Source organism: Parasteatoda tepidariorum, chromosome 10, assembly GCF_982258835.1.
Source record: "Parasteatoda tepidariorum strain Cologne lab strain chromosome 10, Ptep-v5.0, whole genome shotgun sequence".
NCBI classification, from domain to species: Eukaryota; Metazoa; Arthropoda; class Arachnida; order Araneae; family Theridiidae; genus Parasteatoda; species Parasteatoda tepidariorum.
This window is the reverse complement of record NC_141764.1, coordinates 75,112,699-75,135,785: the sequence shown is the minus strand read 5'-3', so window position 1 is coordinate 75,135,785 and position 23,087 is coordinate 75,112,699. Positions and strand designations below refer to the sequence as shown.

General features: G+C 31.0%; 1 protein-coding gene across 2 annotated transcripts; it reads left to right on the top strand.

Moving 5' to 3' along the window:
• Positions 1-954: 954 nt before the first annotated feature.
• On the top strand, positions 955-15,149 carry LOC107437599 (sorbitol dehydrogenase). Of its 2 annotated transcripts, XR_015429637.1 has the most exons (9): positions 1,030-1,222; positions 3,874-3,907; positions 6,188-6,352; positions 7,976-8,135; positions 8,862-8,980; positions 11,364-11,429; positions 12,775-12,950; positions 14,329-14,672; positions 14,743-15,149. XR_015429637.1 is itself a non-coding variant. In XM_087153038.1 (8 exons), the coding sequence occupies exons 1-8, from the start codon at positions 1,169-1,171 to the stop codon at positions 14,605-14,607; spliced, it is 1,053 nt and encodes a 350-aa protein (XP_087009164.1). In that variant the 5' UTR covers positions 955-1,168; the 3' UTR covers positions 14,608-15,149. The 2 variants fall into 2 exon arrangements, 1 of the variants encoding a protein (XP_087009164.1); XM_087153038.1 differs by having other exon boundaries at positions 955-1,222; positions 14,329-15,149.
• The last annotated feature ends 7,938 nt before the right edge of the window (positions 15,150-23,087 follow it).

Here is a 23,087-nt window from a genome sequence, read left to right as displayed (position 1 = left end):
ATGTAATGGCTCTTCGGTGTATATAATAATAATAACTTTGCATTTAATAATAACTTTGAACTTATTTTGCCGTTATTAAGAGCTAAGAGAAACAGTTATTCTTTATTGATATCCCTTTAATTTACGAAATCAATTATTTTTAAATTTTGGAATATGAATGAAAATTTTTTTTTTCAAACTATTTATTTATTATTATTATTTTTCTTTTTTGATTTTATAATTTAGTGTAAATATAATTACGATAATCTAACAGATTTTTTTGCAACTATTAGACTGTTTTTTTGTAATTAAAAATATCAAAATGTATTTTTGCTTGTAAAGCCGACCGGCCTGTGTAGGGGTTAGGGAATTGCCCTTGCATCAGAAAGGATCTGGGTTCAAATCCTGGACAAGGCATGGATGTCCTTTCTCTTTCTGTACTATCTGTCCTTATTGTGGGAGCAACGTTGGCCCACCTAATATGGTGCCCCTGAAAGAGGGGCAGACAAATCTGCCCTTCAGATGCCTGTATGACGTAAGTCATTCTCCAGGTGGGCATTGGAAAAGAAAAAAATTTTTTTTTGCTTGTAATTATTGTAATATCGTACTTAGAGCATCAGAAAAAAAAAATATATAAATGGGACTATGTTCCAAAGGTTTAAAATATGACGGGGGAGAAAACTTCATTTGAATGATTAAAAAAATTGAAAATAATACGTAAAGAAAGTTGGCAAAATTAAAATTAAATACTGAAACGCTATACTAATTGATTAAAAATAGCATAACTTTTAAGTGAAAGTGAGTTAAAAGAATAAATATGTCGGAATATTATTTCAACACTTGTTCCCGTCGCTTGAAAAAAGAACCAGTTAAACTCTCACCCCTTATCAGAAGGAACAATGCCTGCTGTTTAGACACCCCCTCCAACAACTTTGACAAATTTCCAAATTTTACTCAATTTATTTTTTCTAATCAGTGTTCCTTAGTCTTCATTGTTACCTGGCTTATCGCGATATTTGATGATGATACTATTCTTTCCTATCTGATTACGGCCGATATCAACGGAATAAATTAAAGCTGATAATTCAATAAAAAAACGGCTAAATTACGTGATTAATAAATTTAGGAAAACGAACATTTTTTTAAAAAGAAAAAGCTGCTTACCTGCTCTAGAGAAAACAAATTTAAAATGGAAGGCGAAAATTTGTCTGTGGTGTTAAAAAAGATTGGAGACCTACGCTTGGTGAGTTAAATTTGTTACGTTTCGTGATATTGCTGAAATGTCAAATTTTGAAATAATATTTTGGCAAGTAATATTTCTCCTTAAGCAGTTCTTTTTATCTTAAAAAAATAATTACAAATAGAATTCTTACTTACAATGCATTTAGCGCCTGATTTATCACAAGACCTGAGAAGCCCGGACTTAGGGTCCCGTAAATATTTCAAATAATTTCATTTACACAAAATGTTTATCCTAAAAATTGTCTAATCTAGTTTTAAGTTGTCAAAATTTTACTAAATATAAGCTTAAATTTACTAATATATCGTAATTACTCGTGTTGTAAATAATTTACTTCATAAATAACAACAAGTAAATCTGGTTTAAAAATACGACAGGGGACCCCTGACAATTCTGTGGCTATGGATCACACATTTCTACATATATATACAGTGGTGGCCAAAAGTGTGGACACTTTTTGAAAGTTTCATGTTTTTCAACTTTGTGTGCTTGTAGAATATATTAATTTTCACTTAAATACAAACGTTTATATATCAAATTGAAGGTGATTTAATGTGAAATTTAATAACAAAAACAGAATTAAAATATCTGTATTACAAAAAAAGTTATGTCTATTTTAGTAGAACAAACAAGCATAAATCGTTTTGAATAAAGACGTGTTTTGTAATAAAAGCGTACTAGCCAATCACAAACACTGTTCTTAGCACCAATTAAATGTCTGTAACTATAGTTTAGGTTATTTGGATGGCAAAAGAGTTATTGTTGTGGAAATATTTTGCGGAATGATGCATACTAGTACAATTGAATAGAGTATTGCTGTTTTTTAATTTTAAAGGATTGTCATATTGAGAGAAAATGGCCTCTCTTATGCTGAAATTGCAAGACAAGTTAGTGGTTCAGTGACTCTCAACTCAACTCAAGAAAAAACTCAAGAAATGTTATGATTTGGGCATGCATGTCTGCAGATGGTGTAGCCCAAATTCAAGTGATTCTTGGCATCCTGAATGCCAAAAAATACATCGAAACTGTCCTGAAACCAAAATTGATACCTTCCATCCGGGATCTCTTCCCCAACAACGCACCATTTATTTTTCAGCAGGATTCAGATCCATACCATACAGCAAAAGTATGCAAAGCATAGTTTCAAAATAAAGGTATAGATATATTACCATGGCCAAGAAACAGTCCTGATCTCAATCTAATTGAAAATTTGTGGCAAGGTTTAAAAATTCTTTCACGAAAAAAACGTCCATCCAATAAAAGACAACTTATTGAAGCTATAATTGATTCTTGGCACCATGTGATTACGAAAGATGAACTTCAAACAGTCGTTCACTCAATGAAAAGAAGCTGGGAAGCTGTCTTAAAAAATAAGGGTTATCCTACTAAGTATTGATTGTGTAAGTATCACTTTAAAAAAATGCAAATCTAAGATAGATCTTACTATTAGTTGCATAACTTTTTTTGTAATACAGATATTGTAATACTGTATTCATTATTAAATTCTACATTAAATTACCTTCAATTTGATATATAAACTTTTGTATTTAAGTGAAAATTAATATATTCTACAAGCACACAAAGTTGAAAAACATGAAATTTTCAAAAAGTGTTCACACTTTTGGCCACCACTGTATATACAGATAGAATGGACTGCGGTTTTCTCTATCCAATGCAGCCCATTTATTAAATCAAATCTAAACCAAAGAATGTGTCCAGAGCGAAGAACATTGATATTTTTTAAATCGAACCCCTTGAGGGCGCTGGGCCCATATCCAAGATGTCGTGGGTTCGATCCTCGCCGGCCGAAGACTCCCCGTGTAGTAAATGGTGACTGATGCACGTTAAATCTGTCGAGTCTCAAAGTCCTCCATGTTCCCACAACAAATCAATACCTCTGGGGGTACTGATCCAGGAGTTTCCTTGTCTTCTGGATTGGTTCAAAATTACAAGGCTACGGAGTTGAACGTAAGTAGTCGTAAACCCATGAAATTGGGTCGGCTGTTCAACGACGCGGTTATAAAATAAAATAAAATCGACCCCCTCCTATAAAAGACCCAGAAAGAGATGGAAAGACTGCGTGGATAATGGGTCTGAAAGTGAAGAACCATCCTGAAAGTGAAGAACTGATGGAGATCAATTTCTGGGAGAAGAGCAGATTGCGCAAAGCTTTCAATGAAGGCCCACAGAGGGCTGTCGTACCAGTGCTGCATATGAAGATGAACAAAGCACTGAGTTAAAGTGCTATTATTTTACCACCGAAATCAATAAATTATTTTGCAATGATAAAATATATTTTTTCTCCACAAAAGTAATAATTTTACAAAACACTGACCCTGCTTTAAATTTAATTCTCCTCGAATTCGAGTTTTGAAATAATTTTTATTCGCAATTTAAATATCAGTATAATAAGATCTAAAAGCAAGGAAACTAAAACGAAAGGGTAAAAACGAAAAGCGAGGATAGAAAAACAAAAACAAAGAAACGAAAGTGAATACCAGCAGTGTATTTAAGCTTATGTCAAAAACTTTGATTATATAAAAACTATCAATAAACAAGAGCCCATGACTTTTATTCTTAAGCAAAACAAATCATCACAAGTTCATTAAAATAAACAACAGCATATGACTAACGATAAATGTTTTTATTTTTAGGAAAACAGAGAAATTCCCGTTCCACGACCTAATGGTAAGAAAATATTAAATTTAAATCATCAAGACTCCAAATATGTATTTAGATAATATTTTTTTAATAAATTTATGTTTTAAAAATGGTCAGAATCATTCTTTTGATGGAAGAGTATTAAGTTAGATTAGATTTGCCTCTACTTCAGAAACATTTTAAAGTATTTAATTCAATTAGATCCTAAAAGATAAGAGCAATACAGCTGAAAGCTAAATATATCAGAATCATTCTTTGATGAAAGAGTATAAAGTTAGATTACATTTTCCTCAGCTTCAGAAATATATTAATGAATTTAGTTCAATTAGATTTTAAAAGATAAGAGCAATACAGCTGAAAGCTAAATATATCAGAATCATTCTTTGATGAAAGAGTATAAAGTTAGATTACATTTTCCTCAGCTTCAGAAATATATTAATGAATTTAGTTCAATTAGATTTTAAAAGATAAGAGCAATACAGCTGAAAGCTAAATATATCAGAATCATTCTTTGATGGAGGAATATAAAGTTAGATTACATTTTCCTCAGCTTCAGAAATATATTAATGAATTTAGTTCAATTAGATTTTAAAAGATAAGAGCAATACAGCTGAAAGCTAAATATATCAGAATCATTCTTTGATGAAAGAGTATAAAGTTAGATTACATTTTCCTCAACTTCAGAAATATATTAATGAATTTAGTTCAATTAGATTTTAAAAGATAAGAGCAATACAGCTGAAAGCTAAATATATCAGAATCATTCTTTGATGAAAGAGTATAAAGTTAGATTACATTTTCCTCAGCTTCAGAAATATATTAATGAATTTAGTTCAATTAGATTTTAAAAGATAAGAGCAATACAGCTGAAAGCTAAATATATCAGAATCATTCTTTGATGGAGGAATATAAAGTTAGATTACATTTTCCTCAGCTTCAGAAATATATTAATGAATTTAGTTCAATTAGATTTTAAAAGATAAGAGCAATACAGCTGAAAGCTAAATATATCAGAATCATTCTTTTGATGGAGGAGTATAAAGTTGTATTACATTTTCCTCAGCTTCAGAAATATTTTAATGTATTTAGTTCAATTAGATCCTCAAAGATAAGAGCAATACATATATCAGAATTATTCTTTTGATGGAGGAGTATAAAGTTAGATTACATTTTCACCACCTTCAGAAATACTTTAATGTATTTAGTTCAATTAAATCCAATTATTTATATTTTAATATATGAGGTAATAGTGCTAATGAGCTAATTTTAATATATGAGAAAACTAAATATATCAGAATCATTCTTTGATGGAAGAGTATAAAGTTGTATTAAATTTTCCTCAGCTTCAGAAATATTTTAATATATTTAGTTCAATTAGATCCTTAGGGATAAGAGCAATGCAAGTGAGAGCTGAATATATCACTAGATTTTGAAAATTGTTGTCATAGTGTAACTTTAAAAAAATTAAACTCTAAGATTAATAAGTTTATGATAGTGAGCGGATATGATCATGAAATGAATTAAATCCCATTTCAAGAAAACTGGATGGGGAAAGTAAAATTACGTAACCACAGGCTACTGCGCCACTGAGTTTTGCTTCAATCTCATTTATTTAATTATTTCGTTAGTTCAGCTTAATAAATTCACCCTTATATTTGTCGTTTTAAATTGTATTCAGAAATTTTATTGTTGTAAGGCTTTTTTGTATTCAATTTTTAGGACTTACAACACTGGTAGCTACGTGGGATCATTTGCTTAAAAAAATGACCACAAATTAAATAAGGTTTGGTTGTTAACATCGCACACTTATGCGATATAGCACTGTAGTCAATCACCAAGATTCACTACTTATATAAGAAGTGCTCTGCGATTCATCATAATCATGATCCTAAGACTGGCACGTACTACACAAACACAATTCAGATCAGATGGAAGATGGTTGTAATTCACCGGTCTCCGCACCACGCTCTCCGACAACCTACCCGTGAACTATTATGACACTGAGATCACCATGGGCATTAGATTAGATTGAATTCTGAATTACCAAACTAGTAAAGCAGCAGGTGTGAAGTCAATTGCAAGAACAGCTTTAAATACTAAATTCTTAAGTAGAATTAAACTGTGGCATTGTATTGTACTGCAGATTGAGTGTAGCTAATTTATTGTATTGTAGTGCTTAACACTTTTTCATCAAACTTTTTTTTGAAGTAACATTAGAAAGGAAATTTCTCAAATTATCTTATATTTTTATTATTTACCGTTTGTGCTTATATCCAATAATTCATAAATGATTACATTAATTTTCAGAGGTGCTGCTTAAAGTTCACTATGTTGGTATCTGTGGCTCAGACATTCATTTGTGGAAAAAAGGAGGTTTTGGGGATTTTTTGGTGAAGGAAAACATAGTTTTGGGCCATGAAACAAGTGGAGTTGTAATTAAAACAGGCGATAAAGTCAAGCATTTAAAACCAGGTGAGCCTGATTTTATTCTCTTTTAATCTCTACTCTATAAAACTCAAACTCATTTTTCAATAACAAATTGATTGGAATTTTCTTTCGAATTTAGTACAGTCTTGAAATATTTTGCTGTAGGACATGAAATAACATGCGTTTTAACTTTAAGAACAATCACAGCATGGAAAAGATAAAACATAAAGTTACATAGAATCGAAATCAGTCGAGTAATTTTCCAGAAATCAAGTTTTAAAAAATGCAGATACTTAAAATTCAATTCCTCAGGAACTTTTCGACCAATTCCTTTTTAATTTTGAAATTTTTAATAGAAACAATTTTTTTTTTGTCGTATGCCTGTTTAGGCAGTGTGGGTGTGATTGTTCCTGTTTTTCAGTGGCGCCATCTATGGGCAGGAATTCGACTTTTGCCACGGCATTCACACAACCACAATTCACACACATTCACACACAAAGGAGAAAGGACATAGAACACACAGAGAGAGAAAGAAACATCCATACCATGTCCGGGATTCGAGCCCAGGACCTTTCTGAGGCAAGGACAGTTCCCTGCCCCCTACACAGGCCGGTCGGCAATAGAAACAATTACATACAATGTTTAAAATTATTTAAAAAATTGTATATCTCAAAACTCAAAATTTTTTCTATGAATGTTAAATAAAATAATCAAAAATAGTAAATGATTATTAAAATTTTTTTTTCTTGGAATTGTCTTCAAATAAACGAATTTTATAATTGTATGCAAAAATTTTTCAATTATCTTCAAAAGTTCCTGAGATATGGTGAAAGAGGTGTTCAAACTCTCTGTTGACCAAACTATTTTGACCATATTTTCTAGATTGCGTCTATCTCCTATATTTAGTGGTTGAGAAATCGGAGTCTGTTGAAAAAAAGGTAACATCATCTGCACAAACTAATTAGTATATTAGAGGTTGCTCCCTCAAACCGTTCAAGTACGTGACGATCTGATTAAGTCATAAATTATTTAGTATGCTTCTTTCTTTCCTTCTTCTTTTGTGCCCTGCACATAAAATGCATACGAAAGTAAACGTATAATTTCGTATTTAATAATTAATTTAAAAGATAAATAGAATCCAAAACGTCATATATTTGAATAATTAATTTTTGAAAGAAATTGATTTTGTACACGCAATCGTAAACGATGTTTACAGTCGAAATTTCGAAAAAAATGCTAGCTCAATAGAGAGATTAAAAATTTTTACCTCTCAATGATATTTTAAAAGGTCATGCCATTTTAGATTTACCTTATGCATTTTGGTAGAAATTAATTTAATTATTTATCTCCTTATCGCAGTTATTTTTTGGTTGCTAAATCTTGATGTATTGGTGTGCCAAATTTTGAGAAAATTGAAAAGTTTCATGATTTAGAATTTCCGGAAGTTTTAATCTAAACAGATGAATAAACATATGTAACTTCCAATCTGTATGTCAAATATGAATATGCAACATGAACTTACAATGCCAAAACTTTGTGTGCTTTCGATGAAAACACATTCGGGATATTTCCATTCGGTCTAAAGGTGATTTCTTCCAGTTTACCACGATTTCGTTTAACGTATTAAGCATTCTAACTTTCATTAACTTTCTTTAAATTGTATTTCAGGAGATAAAGTATGTGTAGAGCCCGGAGTTCCTTGCTCAAAATGTGAATTCTGTAAAAAAGGAAGGTATAATCTCTGTCCAACAACAAGATATGACGATCCAACAGCAGAATTCGGGTCGCTTTGCCGATATTACTGCCAAGATGCCGATTACTGCTTCAAGTAAATTTGTCCACGAAAACTTTTTTTGTCATTTACTATATAATGTATAAACTGGGTGCCTAATGATGCCCTTTCTAAGCATACTTTTTTAACTTTTGAATGTCTGCAGTTATAAGAGACATTTAAAATGGTTGCTAAGTGTGGTAAAGTGGTTCAACGCTACAGGTTAAGACGACTAATTGTGCCATCTGGTGAAAAACTGCGGGAATCGTGTTTCTATCTCGATAACGGTAAACGGTATATTGAACATATAAATTTGTAAATCATCGCTTATTTAATACGTATGAGATCTTGTGGAAACTTATGTTAAAAAAGTAATAACTAAATAAATAACAATTAAATAAATAAATAATAGAATTAAAAAAATACAGATGTAAATGAATATAACGTTTAACAAGTACGATGACAGTCTTCCACCAGCACGTGTGTCATTAAAGTAGCATCCCATGCAGCGTGAGATTATCAAAACCTACGCATTTGCTTCTTTTTTCGGTGATTTCAAAAGAAGAAAAAAACAGATAGTTATCACAAATACCTGATACTTAGGGAATTGAGCTTGCATTAAAGTCCAAAAGGTGTCTATAAATCTACGATTTTTAAAACTTAATAGCATCATATCTTATACAATTTTTTAAAAATAGAAACTTAAACTTAACGGTTTATCTATAGGTGGCCCTAAGAACCGTTCTACATCAAAATTTCAATTTTTTTTCTCTCGTCATACAGGTTGCCAGACAACGTGAGTTTAGAGGAAGGTGCTTTGATGGAACCCCTTTCAGTTGCTGTATATGCTTGCCGAAGAGCTGAAGTCGCTGCTGGAAAAACCATTCTTATATGCGGAGCAGGTAAGGACAAAACCGGATATAGAGAAGGGTTACTGAGGCTTTAGCCAAATTTTTTTGAGCCCCATATAGGTCCTAAAATATGTGTCTAAAGTTTGTGAAAGTAACATAGATTTCGCAATTTTCTAAAAAGTTGATAGACATTCTTAAACTTTCATTAGAATGATTAAAAACGTATTATATAATTTAAGTGTCAAATTTGGAAAATATAAAGCAAAGCTGGACTTGTTGTTTTCCTTCATCCTCACCCAATTGTACCCTTACTCGACTTCCTAAGTTTATCGATTTTTTCCCCTTTTTTTCAAGCTAGGAATGCTTGGTTTTTCTTACAAACTTTCCGTAACCATCTGGATAACACTTAAAATTTTCTGCTAATAATTTTCTGCTGATAATTTTCTGCTGATAATTTTGCACAATTATGACAAATTTAAAAAGAAGCAAAAAGCATTCTCGCAGCAAACTGCCATGGCCACGAAAATCATGGAGATTAACGCTCCACAATTTGTGACAAACGGCATGTTTGTAAAAATGTGTTCTTTACTCTTCCCAAACTAGCTGGTACCTAACGATCTTAAGTTGCATGGGCTTCAAATCGCCGCTGCAGATCAAGCCCAAGTTCTTCACAATGATAGTTCAGTGCCTTAAGTACTGACATATCGCGGTTCAGCAAATTGAATAAAAACGAAAAATTTGAATTCGTTTCTTTTGAATTTTAAAATTTATATGTTTAATAGTTCATACTACAAATTAACCTTGATAATTTCTTGCAGAATGTTTCTGCAGACATAATCACTGAATCGTATTATAATGTTTAATGCAAATTATTTAAAAAAGAAAAAAAAAGCTTTTATTTTTCGAATATCTGTAGGACAAGCTTAGCCGGAAAGAAATTTTAAAGCAAGTTGCATCATTTCTGAATATCGGTAAGGTTTGGTTAATTTTGATATAGATAGGGGTAGATATCCAATATACACATCAACGACAGACCCCATCATATCTTTATCCAATCCTGAGTAAGAAAATACGGCAACTCCAATGAATTTCAGGGTGTCTTGTAATCACCGTGAATAATGTGTACTTTTAGAACCATACACTTCACGGCTTGCGAACTAATGCTAAAGTCAGAAAAAAAAGTTTTTGAACAAATCGGGAGAACAATTATCGAAATGCAATTAAAGCAATAAAAGGTTCAAAATTATCCCAAAACTGGTTTATTTGTTCTGAACATATTAAACATCTTTGTCCGTTGTTGAGACAGCTTTGCTTTGTGCTTTACTCAACAAATAACATTTTTTCTTAATATTTAAATTTAAAATATTCTTTGTTCTAATTAACCACGAAAATAATTAAATGAAATTTAGATAAGTTTTTGTTTTGTCTTACGTTTAAATATTAATTCGTAATCTCTAATATAAATCCTAATAGTGTGAACATTAAGTTTTAATTTTTGCAAATTTTAAGGGTGTTTATTATGGAGTATTTCGCAAACGCTTAACAACTATATACAATAATTATACATAGCAAAAAAAGCAGTAATTCCATCAAACTATCATAATATTGAAATAATTATCATGCTTATAGTAATTATGACATTTCAGAAGTTTTCACATTTAGGCTATACACATTCAAATATCTATACTTGTATTAAATATTGTTCTTGTCCGTGAGCGGTTCCAATTCCCTTCTGGAACAAAATTGTCTTTTGCAAATCCGAAATTCAATACAAAGATACACTGGTGTTCAAACGTTTTGCATACTTTTACATTTACGTTTAGGGTTTTGTTAGGGTATGTTTAACTTTTGGTGACGTGTGCTATTTCATGTCACGTCATGGAGACCACATAACATGTTTTTAACATAACATGTTACGCGTTTAAACAGTTAATGCTACTTAAAATTTTTATATTGTTCCATAGTAAAATTTAAATTTTTTCGTTTAAACAATTGATGCTACCTAAAATTTATATATTGTTCCATGGTAAAGTTTAAACTTTTTCGTTTAAACAATTGATGCTACCTAAAATTTTTATATTGTTCCATTGCAAAGTTTAAACTTTTTCGTTTAAGCAATTAATGCTACATAAATTTTTATATTGTTCCATAGTAAAGTTTAAACTTCTTCGTTTAAACAATTAATGCTACATAAATTTTTTATATTGTTCCATTGTAAAGTTTAAACTGTTTTGTTTAAACAATTAATGCTGCCTTAAATTTTTATATTGTTTCATTGTGAAGTTTAAACTTTTTCTTTCAAATCAATGTCTCTCTCATTTTATTTTTTCTTAGGATGGTTTTCCTATTTTTGGCAAAATGATTTGGTAACTTACTTTTTATCGATTTTCAAATTTTTTTTCTTATGAATTTATGCTTGATTTGTATGCTTTAGGACCCATTGGATTAATGAATCTTTTGACTTGCAAAGCCATGGGAGCTTCTAAAATTTGTATGACAGGTGAGATATATTCATTTTAGACTAAATAAAAATGTATAAAGAAACCCCTCTAAATTTGAACAATAAGTGATTTGTAATTAAAATAATCCTTTACAAGCATATAATTTTTTTGTCTACTTTGTCTAATTTTGAAAATGTATGAATTGGAAATTTTCCTTTTATTATAAGCGCATTTTATTTCATTTTATTTTATAACCATCGTTGAACAGTCGACCCAATTAGTGGGTTTACGACAACTAATGTTCAACACCATAGCTTTGTAATTTTAAACCAAATCCAGAAGACAAGGGAACTTCTGATCAAGTATTGGAAGAAATTTGCCTTGGTATTGTTTTTTTTTGTTGATGGAACTAACTCACATTTGAGTAACATGGAGAGGAAAACCATGAAAACCTCTCACGGTTAGCCTGACGGAAGGGGGAATCAAACCCATAACTCGTGTAACATTGAAAATTATTGAATCAAAGTTTGTTTGGGGCATCGTATGCTCATTCTAATTAAGACTAAGCTGCAAATAATTTATTGTAAATTTTGGGAGAATTGAGTGTTATATTCGAAGGTTTCTATGTAATATTATGTTAAACCAGATTTATCAGACTTTTTTAGGCGAGCGGTTTTTTGAAAATACATCAAAATTTCACCATAGGTCAGAAAATTAGATATATTTTTTCATTTATATTTCTGTATACAATGTTTTCTTCTATTGAATATTCCAGAAGCACTTAACTGGAGATAATATACAAAGGGCCAAAATGCGGCTTAGTTTGTGTAGGTCAACTCTGAAAAAGTGTGACTTATCAGTTTAGTGATCAAGACTTTTCCTCGTGACGTCATTTTATTAAAGTACACATGACGTCATTTTGGTAATTAGTTAAAAAGAGTCATTATGACTTTTTTTAAACTAATTACCAAGGAAAATAGATGATATTTCTTTTATGACAAAAAATTCATCAATGAAACTTTAGTGTCGAACATTGAAAACACAGAGTGTGGATTTTTAAAAGAGTTTTACGTGATGATCATCTCTCATGCAAAATCTTGATTGAAATCTGATGAAACATTATCAAGATTATTCATAGCGTAGATGGGATTAAAACCATTAAAAATCCTTTTATCCCTGAACGAGAGTGATTAGCATTCGTTTTTGAATAAGACCAGTCTTTTAATTGTATTTTAACTAAATAAACTATTTCTGTTGATTTTAATTCCATTTTTGCCAGTTTCTCCAAAATATTAATTTGAAAGTTTTTATGATTTTATTTTTGTAGATATTCTAAATGTTTTAAGTATAGTGGTCTCGCAACACCATGAAATTGCTGAATATCTTTGTATCATAATTTTTCAGACATTAGTGATGAACGATTGGTCACTGCTAAAAAGCTTGGAGCTATTTGTGGAATGAATGTCAAGAATATTGATAGTGAGCAAACTATGGAATGTATTCACAAATGTTTGGGTGGTCCACCTGACATTACTATGGAATGCAGTGGAGCAGAATCCAGCATCAATTTTGGTCTTAAAGTATGCAATAAATGACACTGGGAAGCAATTTTTGTTTTATGTTGCATTTTTTAACAGATCTTGAGTATTTTCACTGCGTTGATTTCAAATCTGCTATCGGTTTCTCTCGCCAAGCTACAAAGTTTCTTTTTCCGTAGGGATTTTATATCTGATTTTTTTTTTTTTTTTTGCTTCTAAAGCTACAAATTGCTTAACTAACATTTTAGTCCATTTTTTATCTAAATGTTTAAGTTTGTTGCTGCTGTCATTAAAGCAGAGGGGGTGCGATTGTTCTTGTTATCCAGTGGCGCCATTTATGCCCAAGAAATCGACTTCAGTTACACCCATGCGTCACACTTGTTTATAGGAGGATTCATTCATACATACATTCATTCGTTCACGTATTGTAATTTTGACCTGCATTAGGGAGTGATCAATCTCCAATTAAGTACCCCCAGAGGTATTGCTTTGTTATGGGAACATGGAGGACTTTGTGACTCAATTGATCCAAAGTGCACTAGTAACCATTTGCTCCACGGGAAGTATTCGGCCGGCTGGATTCGAACTCCCGTTCTCACAAGCGTTAGTCCAGCGCTCTGCCAACCGGACTATCCCGGCCAAATGTTTAAGTTTAAAAACGATATATCAAACACGAAATCGCATGAGTGTTGCGACAAACTTTTAAGTGAGTTTAAGCATATTATCTCGACTACAATAGCATAAAAACCCCATACTCAGAAATGTTTTAGTATGCCGCTAGGGATGTTTCATTATTAGAGCGTGTTCAGAAGCATGCGAAGAAACTGCCCAAAATAAGAAAGCGCCCCTAGCGACTCATAAAAACATTTCCACGGACATGGGCTCTTATTCAAATTTTATCTTGATCATGTGCTTTAATTTCCCTAAAAGTTTATTTCAATATTTGCACTACCTCCTGTTATATATAACGTTTTTAAACTTGCACAATTAAAAAAAAATAGACTGAAAATGGCATTAAAAAACGCGCAGCTTGGAGGGAAAAACCGATAGCATATTTGAAATCTGCGATGCGAAAGTATCGAAGATCCGTTAAAAAATCTCACGCAACAGAAAGAAAAAATGTTCTCCTTTGTTAGTAATCCATAAATATGTAAGCTTTTATGTATTGTTAATTTATTTTTCAAGAAGAAAAGCGAAAATATATGTAAAACAAGAGGTATATTTTTCGGCAACTGTACAAAGAAACAACAAATAATAAAAGTAAAGAAATTTAAGAAAATTAAACTTAATTAGACGATTTAATAATAGTTTATCCTAAATAATTTTTCATGTCCCTCACACGTGGTTAAGTACTTAGCATTTAGGGAAAAATTTTGATAGCATTAAAACACTGACTCTAAGCTCTTTGATTTCTTTGCAGGTAACTAAACCAGGAGGAGTATTATTGATGGTTGGAGTAGGCCCTCCCAGAATCAGTTTGAACTTGGTCGACTCATCATTCCGTGAAGTCGACATTCGTGGAGTTTACCGTTACGTGAATTGTTTTCCTGTGGCTTTGGAGCTGGTCTCGAGCGGAGCTATAGATTTGAAAACTCTGATCACCCACCGGTACAAATTAGAAGACGCTCTAAAGGCTTTTGAGACATTTCTAACTGCAAAAGATGGTGCCATCAAAGTTCTCATTAAGTGCTCTAAGTGACAATGCGATACCGTTAATTATCCCAATGACGACTGTGCCATCAAAATTCTCATTAAGTGCTGAAAGTAATAATGCGATACCGTTAATTATCCCAATGACAACTGTGCCATCAAAATTATCATTGAGTGCTGAAAGTAATAATGCGATACCGTTAATTATCACGATGAAGACTGCGCCATCAAAATTCTCATTCAGTGCTGAAAGTAATAATGCGATACCGTTAATTACCACGATGAAGACTGTGCCATCAAAATTCTCATTGAGTGCTGAAAGTAATAATGCGATACCGTAAATTATCACAATGAAGACTGTGCCTTTACAATTTTCATTAAGTGCTCTAAGTAATTGAGAGAAACCTCTGATGATCACATTGAAGAAAAATATTTACATCGTATTGATAATACTGACTTTAGTTAAAATCTTCATTTGTCACTTCGGTCACTAATCCAATAGTCACATAAATCACTTCGGTCTTGCAATCTTTATTTTGTACCTTTGGCAATGTTTAGATATAAATAAATTTCTATATTTATTGCAATAAACACTGTATGCTATATTTGTTGGACAGTTTCAGACTCTAAGGAAATACTTTACATAGATTTAAACTTGATTTGATTGCTAATGTGTATTAAGTGGGTAAATACTTTATTTATGTCTAATTAGAGTTGCGCAATAGGCTATTGGCAACGGTTTGGTAAACATCCCTGAGAAAGATCCCGAGACATGTGCCATCACAATTTTGATCTTTTGCAGATCTTTTGTTCCTCCGCTTAGGTAACTTGACGACTTAAGTTTCCTATTTTTCGATTCTAAACTTGCCGGTAAATACATAAAACCACATAGAAAAAATTGCAAAAAGTAGAAACCAATAGTGATGTGTTGTGTTTTTAGAAAGAACTCATGAAATCTAATTCAACATTTTTTGACCAGTTGGAGTAGACATTAGTATTAGTACTCACAATTCAGCCCTATTTTAGGGATGGATATTAGTACTCATAAATCAGTCCTATTTTAGGGACGTTACAAAACGTTCATCATATATAATTTCAGAAGTTATTTTTCAGACTTAAATTATTTTTCTGCATTCGTTTTCTTTAAATTTTCTTAATAACAGCTTATTTCAAATAATCGTTTAATAATGTGGCCTTTTTATAAGTTCAGCAAAAAAGAAGCTTTTGGTAACGTCTTGAAAAAAAACTTTTAGTTTAAATTTTTTAATTAATTAATTTATTAATTAAAAGTGCTTTAGTTGATTTGATTGTAAGATTGCTTTTTCTTGGAATCTCAAATAACTCCAAGATTTTCTTTATTTTATCGAAATTTGCTTCAAATCCAAAAAATTTGAGAATTTTTAGATTTTTTTTTAATTGAATAAAACCAATAAGTTTTCAGAAGATACTTAGTAATTTTACGATTTATTTCTCGATGATTAATAATAAGATGCAAGTTATTTTAGAAAAAACTTTGGCTTGAGCAATGCGTTATAATAAGTATAGCATTGCTGTTATTAGCTTTTAAGTTATTTCAGACTCTCTAATACCTGAAAAATGTGATTGAATATTCAGACATTATAATGGAGCTATTGACTTAATAAATAAGTTGAATAGAAAATTATTTTTGGGACAAAATTGTTTATTTATTTTTAAAAAATTTCCGTTCCCGCAAAATTTCTTAAATATACGGTTAAGTACATGGATTCCTAATGTAGAGTGCTCGATATTTTGCGAAAAATCTTAGATATTTTAGAAAATGAGTATCATATTATAAAATTCGAAATCAATAAATAATATCCTCATTACCTGATAGACGTGTTCCAACTTGTGTGGAAAGTTTAATGCAGCCTGTAATCAATGATGCTCACTTTACCACAATCATCATGTCGTTGGTCTCGAAATTCTGAGTCATGAGGGTGTAGGAGATAGAGCGGCCTCCAAGGTGTCTCAGGTTCGAATCCCAGGGCTGGCTGGTTGATACGAATTCTGCTAGTGGCATGCATCGACAACAATGCTGACATAAAATATCCTCAGTGGTACATTCAGGTTCATAATCATGGATCATGCGTTATAAATCCTTTGTAGTCGGGCTAGACGAGTGAGTTCTCCGTGGTATATGTAAAGCCAAGGGAGATTAATTCCATCAAAAAGTCCTCCACGAAGGCTAGATTGTCTCATTGGTTGATTCAGGAGCTCCTTTGTCTTTTAGGTTGGGTTCAAAATTAGGAAGGCTACGAATTGGAAAATTGAATGTTTGAAACTCAGAATTCGGTCGGAGGTTACAATCCGGCTATAATATGTAAAAATAATATTCTCATTCATCTTTATCTTTGCAATTTCCTGTTTGCGAAAAATTGTACTTTTCGCTACTTTCTTTACATAGAATGAATATCGCTCGGAAATTAACTTGAAAATCAAATGTTTTTTATTCTCACTACGCTGTAAAAAATTTAAGTGTATTTATTAACACCAAAAATGGTAAAATTACTTTACTCCAAATAACTAAAGTGGAAAACCAGAGATTTTTTTTCTCGATTTAATCAAACATTATGGACAGTTCTGGTTTTCGTGAAACACAAAAAATGTTCTTTTACACTTCTTTCATTGTAAAGTAGTTTGCACCATTTTTGGTGCTCAGTAGCACTAAAGTTTATCCTATTACATTGCGGTATAATACACAGTTCAGTCTTCTTTACAATATCCACATTAGTTAAGGTTTTGGCTCTCGGCAAGAGAGAGAGAGAGAATCAGAGGAAAGAGGAGCTCCCCTCTTTGAAGTGCGCTATTTCTCATTATCATAGCAGCACAAGACTTAAACTTTCTGGCCAGGTGTTCTTTATAAAGACAACCTATAGCGGGGAAAAGTGATTGATAGTTTAAAATTTTGCCTATCATGATTAGGCATCAAAAAAATCTAAAGCATCATGTCAAATAATACTGAACGCAGGCAATTTTTGTTTTTACAATGGGTTGGTTGAACTACTAAAATCATGTTTTTCTTAACCAAATAACGTAAAATGGCAGTGAAGTGTAAGACAAAATAATAATTAATTAATAAAAAAACATGGAGTTATTTCAGCTTTATTAATTGTGTTGGTATATATGTTTTAGTTTTGTCCAAGATGGCGCAGTGTTTCAATTATTTAATTATTTATTGATTTTTTTTTCATTCTGTGCGAAAAACGAGTATTCAGCCAGTAATTTAATAATTTCTTCTTTAAATACATTTCAAATAGGATTTTTGGGTTTTATCTTTACCGTTGTAATAGTATGTCTTATTATAATTTGTTTTCTGGTACTGAGAGTTAAAAAGGACTAAAAAATTATGGACTCTTATCTGAAAAGTGTCGGTATGTCTTCGTAAAAAATAAAAATAAATTAATAAGGGAGTTAAGAAAATAAATGAATAAAACGAAATAAATGAATAAATAAATAAATAAATAAATAAAATAAAATAAAATAAATAAATAATTAATTAAAAAAACAAAATTTGCTATAAAAAACTGTAGTTTTCATCATCTTGATGTAAAGTGCATAAAAAAATAATAATGAAAAAAAAAATTGAAATACCGAAATAATTTTTGATCTAATGATCGGATCTTTAAATTATGGCTCAGCGCTACTGATTCGAGGGGTTGACCTCAAATATACCAATTAAATGCATCTGAATTATGCCATTAAACTAGTGAGGATGATATTTTAAGTTACGAAATCGGACACAAAAATGTACTTTCTAAGAATAAACATACCTATTTTCGAGAGATTCGGATTTCTGATCCTCAAAATATAGGGGGTAGCCACAATCTGGGTAATAGGGTCATAATAGTTACGTCAGAAGAGCTGTCAAAAGTTTGAAATCCTTAATGTTAATTTTACTTTTCAAATGTTATATATAGCTCCTAGAAACTTCTAAGAAAATTGGAAAATTTTAGCACACAATTGTTAAGTTTTTTTTATCCAAGTATTATTCCATACAAAAATTAACTTCTAGTAATTATTTATAATTTTTTATTGTCTTATTAATTAATTGTCGAGAAAGTTTTGAATTGTAAGGTATACAATATTTTGACATAATTTTAAAGAATTAATTTTGCCTGACAAAATTCGAAATTTGTGCGAAATGGATCGAATAGTTCCTGAGAAATCAAATTTTAAGTATCTGACTTTTTAAAAATTTGATTTCTCAGGATCTATTGGTAAATTCTGACTACTGGCATCAGAAGCAACTAACTCATTTTCCCTTTTACATTTGCTTTGAGGTTATTAATTATTTATTGACATTATGAATTATAGTGATTTCAAAACGACATGCATGCTTTAAACGCTTGACTGTCTATAGCAAAACAGAGTGAATGTTCACTTTTCTATTATGCTTCATTATTCTTTAGTATTGCTGTATAATTTGTTAGTTTTCGGAAGAAATTGTTTATATCTCTTGAGATAATTAATTAATTTGCTGGGTTTAGTTAGTGGAACATGGTTTAAGAATCAGTTTTTCGTTTTACAAACTCATAAATGAACTTTTTTTTTGTTCTCGATAAAAAATTATTGAATTATTCTCCCTTCACTTACTCATTATTTTGTATGAAAAAAAGGGATGACGAAATTGTTTAAAATTCTGATTCTATTTCAATGTCATAGTTGATTGATATGGTGTTAAAATGTTTGTGAATCTTTGCCCTAATCACTCGTTCTTACAATCACTCGTTCTTACAAAAGGACTCGTTCTTACAATGGAACTGGTTGACCGCGTAATTGAAAGCATCATACATCATGCTGAGGTTATGTGCTAGAGGTGATCATACACCTATACTGAGGGAACTTTTTTCTATTCCATACTGGCACATCTGATTTATTCATTTCATACATACTTTAATTTCTCTAACACTATAATTGTCTGGTAAATACTTTTTACGTTGCTTTATACATTATTATGTGTACGATTCACCATTCCTAAAAGAACAAACAAACCCCAGGCAGCAAAATGATATTATCTAGCATTAGAGAGACGCAATATAATACTGGCCTGCTAGAAAACGCCAGTCTTCTGTATCCTATCTTCTAATATTAGAGCTAATATTATATAGCGTTAAATAGTGTTCAATCTAAGATTACTGAACTTTTAAAATTATCATCTATTCCATTATTTTTGGTCCAGCGCCACTTTTTTGTGAATGGCTATACCATATTATTAATAAATAAACATTTATTTATGAAAGAAAACAATAAGTCAAATATTACTTAAAATATCATTTTTAGTAAATGCAATTTTATGCCAGAAAACGCAAGAAAATATTAGTGGCAGTTCGCGAACAATACAACTTGAAACTTTATCAACTGTTGAGTTGTAACTTCTCATGATTGTTTACATCGCCATATTGTTTGACCTAGAGGAATTTGCTTGACTTGCTACTCAAGCGACTTAAGGTATTTATAATAAAGTAATTTTTAGTAAACTTGGTAAATTTCAATGATAGTTGCATGAAACATTAAAGTATTATCGTAGGTAGTATTTTCCTGTAGTTCAGCTAGAAAAATCAGCTGTAAATCAGCTCGGAAATTAGTAGGGGAGAGTTGGATAAAACGGGATACCATTATTGTTTTTATTTACTACGGAATATCTGTTAAGGAAAACCATACATTATTTTTTTTTGTAGCTACAACATTTATTGAGGCACACAAAAAACTTATTTTAAACTAATTTTAATGGCTGTGAAATAGAAAAAAAAATTTATTTCCAAACTCTTACATATCCCGTTTTAGCATACCTGGGTTGGATAAAACGGGATAGGGCTCTTACAATGTTTAATTTTTTGCATATATACAAATATAAAATTATAAATAATGCAAATATATAAATAATATTGCTTATATAAAAAAAAGCTCAAGTCTTCATCAGAGAAATACATTACAATTAGTTCCAAAGAATGATGTGAAATCCTAGAGTCGAAAATAAAATGCTTAATAATGAACGTTAATAAACAAATTTTGCATTACTATATAAAGAGACTAAATTTTTCAAAAATATACATAGCTAATATAAATAAGTTGCTTAAAAAGCCTAGGCCTACATTAATATATGGCTATTTTAAAATGCAATGATCCAACAAATAAATAGGTGGATAAAACGGGACATAAAAAACTCTATCCCGTTTTATCCAACTCACAAGTGTCCCGTTTTGTCCGACTACGACACTTTTTTGAAACAAGCATGGCTGCTGCCTAAATGTGAAAAGAAAATTAGATAGACTGCACATAAAAATATTGGTAAATAAGTGGTTAATTAAATTTAATACTCACCGGAATTTTATTCCCATATATGTAGGCAGTACAATGTAAAAAACAACGCACGTAAATGTAGAAAATGGCAAAAAAATAGAGTAAAAAAGTTCTGAGATCTACAACTTTCTATCAAATAGTGATCTCGAGGCGGGACGCACCGAGAATGATATAATCACTGTCAAATAACACGTTTCTGTCGCTGTCCACTAGATAGCTGTAATAGTCTGGTCCCTAGGCGACGTATCCCGTTTTGTCCGACTATCCCGTTTTATCCAACTCTCTCCTACATAGCACTATGTGTTAAAGAGGATGATGTTGTGGAAACAATCAGTGCACTTAATATTCTTGACAGCTAAATCAAAACTTTTAAGAATTAATTTAATGAATATACATCTAATAAAGAAGGTAAATATAATGAATTGTGGTCATTATTGACTATGAGTAGCTCTTGTCAAACAAAATATGCATTCAATAAAATACATTGATAGCCAAGATCTAACTGTAAATAATAAGTACAGAATATACTTGTAAAACAACGTTTGCTTAGTTATTCGTCTGTGACAGAATTTTTCTGTAACAATGAAAAAGATTAAAAATGATTGCCTGTTAACAAATATGCCTTGTTAAAACAATTAATAATCTGTCACTTTTGGCTCAGTTAAAACCAATACATTGCAATATGTTTAAAGTTAAATACAAACAATAGTCTTACCGTATTAAAATGTCGTGTTTAAAGTATTGTAAAACAATGAATTAAACATTTTTATTTGAATTTCTTGAATATAGATTGATGTGCATGTTTTTGATGCATCATTATTTATAGTAATTCATATATGCTTAATATAACAATAAACAATAAAAAAAATATACAATAATATGATCTATTAAAAATGGTGTTTATGCTGAATGAAGAGCAAAGCTGGAAAAGGGCTACAGTTTTTATTATGGAAGTTTAAAAAAAAATCTAAAATTTCCTGTTGGTTTCATATAAGTTTGAAATTTAAAGCATTGAACTTGATATATTTTTTTATCAGAATATGCCTCAACGTTCATTCCTACTAAAAAGTAGACCTGAAAATTTAAAGTTTCAGTTAATGGCCTGGAATTTTAAAATATTTTAGCAGTCACTTTTCCTTAAAACCTAATAAGTTAGTGACCAATATCAATAGGTCTAAAAAAAATGCCATTTAAGACCTTTAAAAGCCAAATTTTGTAATTTTTTTTTTAAAAACTTTTATTAAATTATATTTTTATTATATTTTGAAAACAAATTTAGCAATCAAAATGCTAAATATGTGACAAAATTTTGTTAAGCATACTGACTTTTAAAGACCGATATGAAGAAATATATCTAAATTTTGGGGGGAGGAGGGGCAAAATATATGCAATGTATTGAAGAATTCTCCTTCTGCGTGTTTTTTTTCAACCCCAAATAAATGGATTATCAATTCCCAGAGCATATTTTACCTTAACGTACTCTTAAATTAAACGATTTTTAAAATAGGCAATGGGCCGGCCAGGTGACTGAGCGATTAGCGCGCCTGACTGCGAAGCCAATGGTCGCGGGTTCGAATCCCGCTCTGGGCATGGATGTTTCTCTCTCTCTTGTGTTCTCCTCTGTTGTGTGCGAAGTGAATGTGGCCCATCCTATGAACGGGTTTGTGGCAGTGCGGCGTGGGCAATGTTACTCGCCTCCATGACTTTGGTTCACAGGTGCCCACTGGGTAACGCGAAATGAGTAACACCTCTGGCATCTTCTATGGCGAAACGAATAATGTTCAGTGCCTGCCATTCGAAAAAAATAGGCAATGGAAGAAAGTAAGTAGTTGTTTATTTAACACTTTTCGATTCTTTTTTTTTGTTGACTTGCTACATAGCGAGTAGTTATTTTCAGGTCTAATAAAAGGGGTTAAAGAAAGGGTTTTGCAATTTGAATTTTTCTTTAAAAAAATATGTGATAGTTTGCCTGGGAGTATGTGAGCTGAGCTCTTTTAGTTAATATTTTCCTTAATTTCATTTTTTTCTCTTTTTTGGCTTCTTGCGTTGTGCTTACGAGATTTTTTGTTGCAGGTATCGAATACTGGGGTTTACCCATTGAATTTCATTCTAAAGGATATTAAAATTTTTTAAAAACATTTTCAAATTAAATAATTTAAGTTTTAAATAGATATTTAATGTTTAATAGTTTTAAATTGGTTGTTTTCA

Excerpts from the sequence above, each read along its gene's own strand:
- LOC107437599 (XM_087153038.1), top strand. The coding sequence starts at position 1,169 with ATGGAAGGCGAAAATTTGTCTGTGGTGTTAAAAAAGATTGGAGACCTA. Across the intron at positions 6,353-7,975 it reads AGTCAAGCATTTAAAACCAG|GAGATAAAGTATGTGTAGAG; the intron begins GTGAGCCTGATT and ends ATTGTATTTCAG. Across the intron at positions 11,430-12,774 it reads TTCTAAAATTTGTATGACAG|ACATTAGTGATGAACGATTG; the intron begins GTGAGATATATT and ends ATAATTTTTCAG.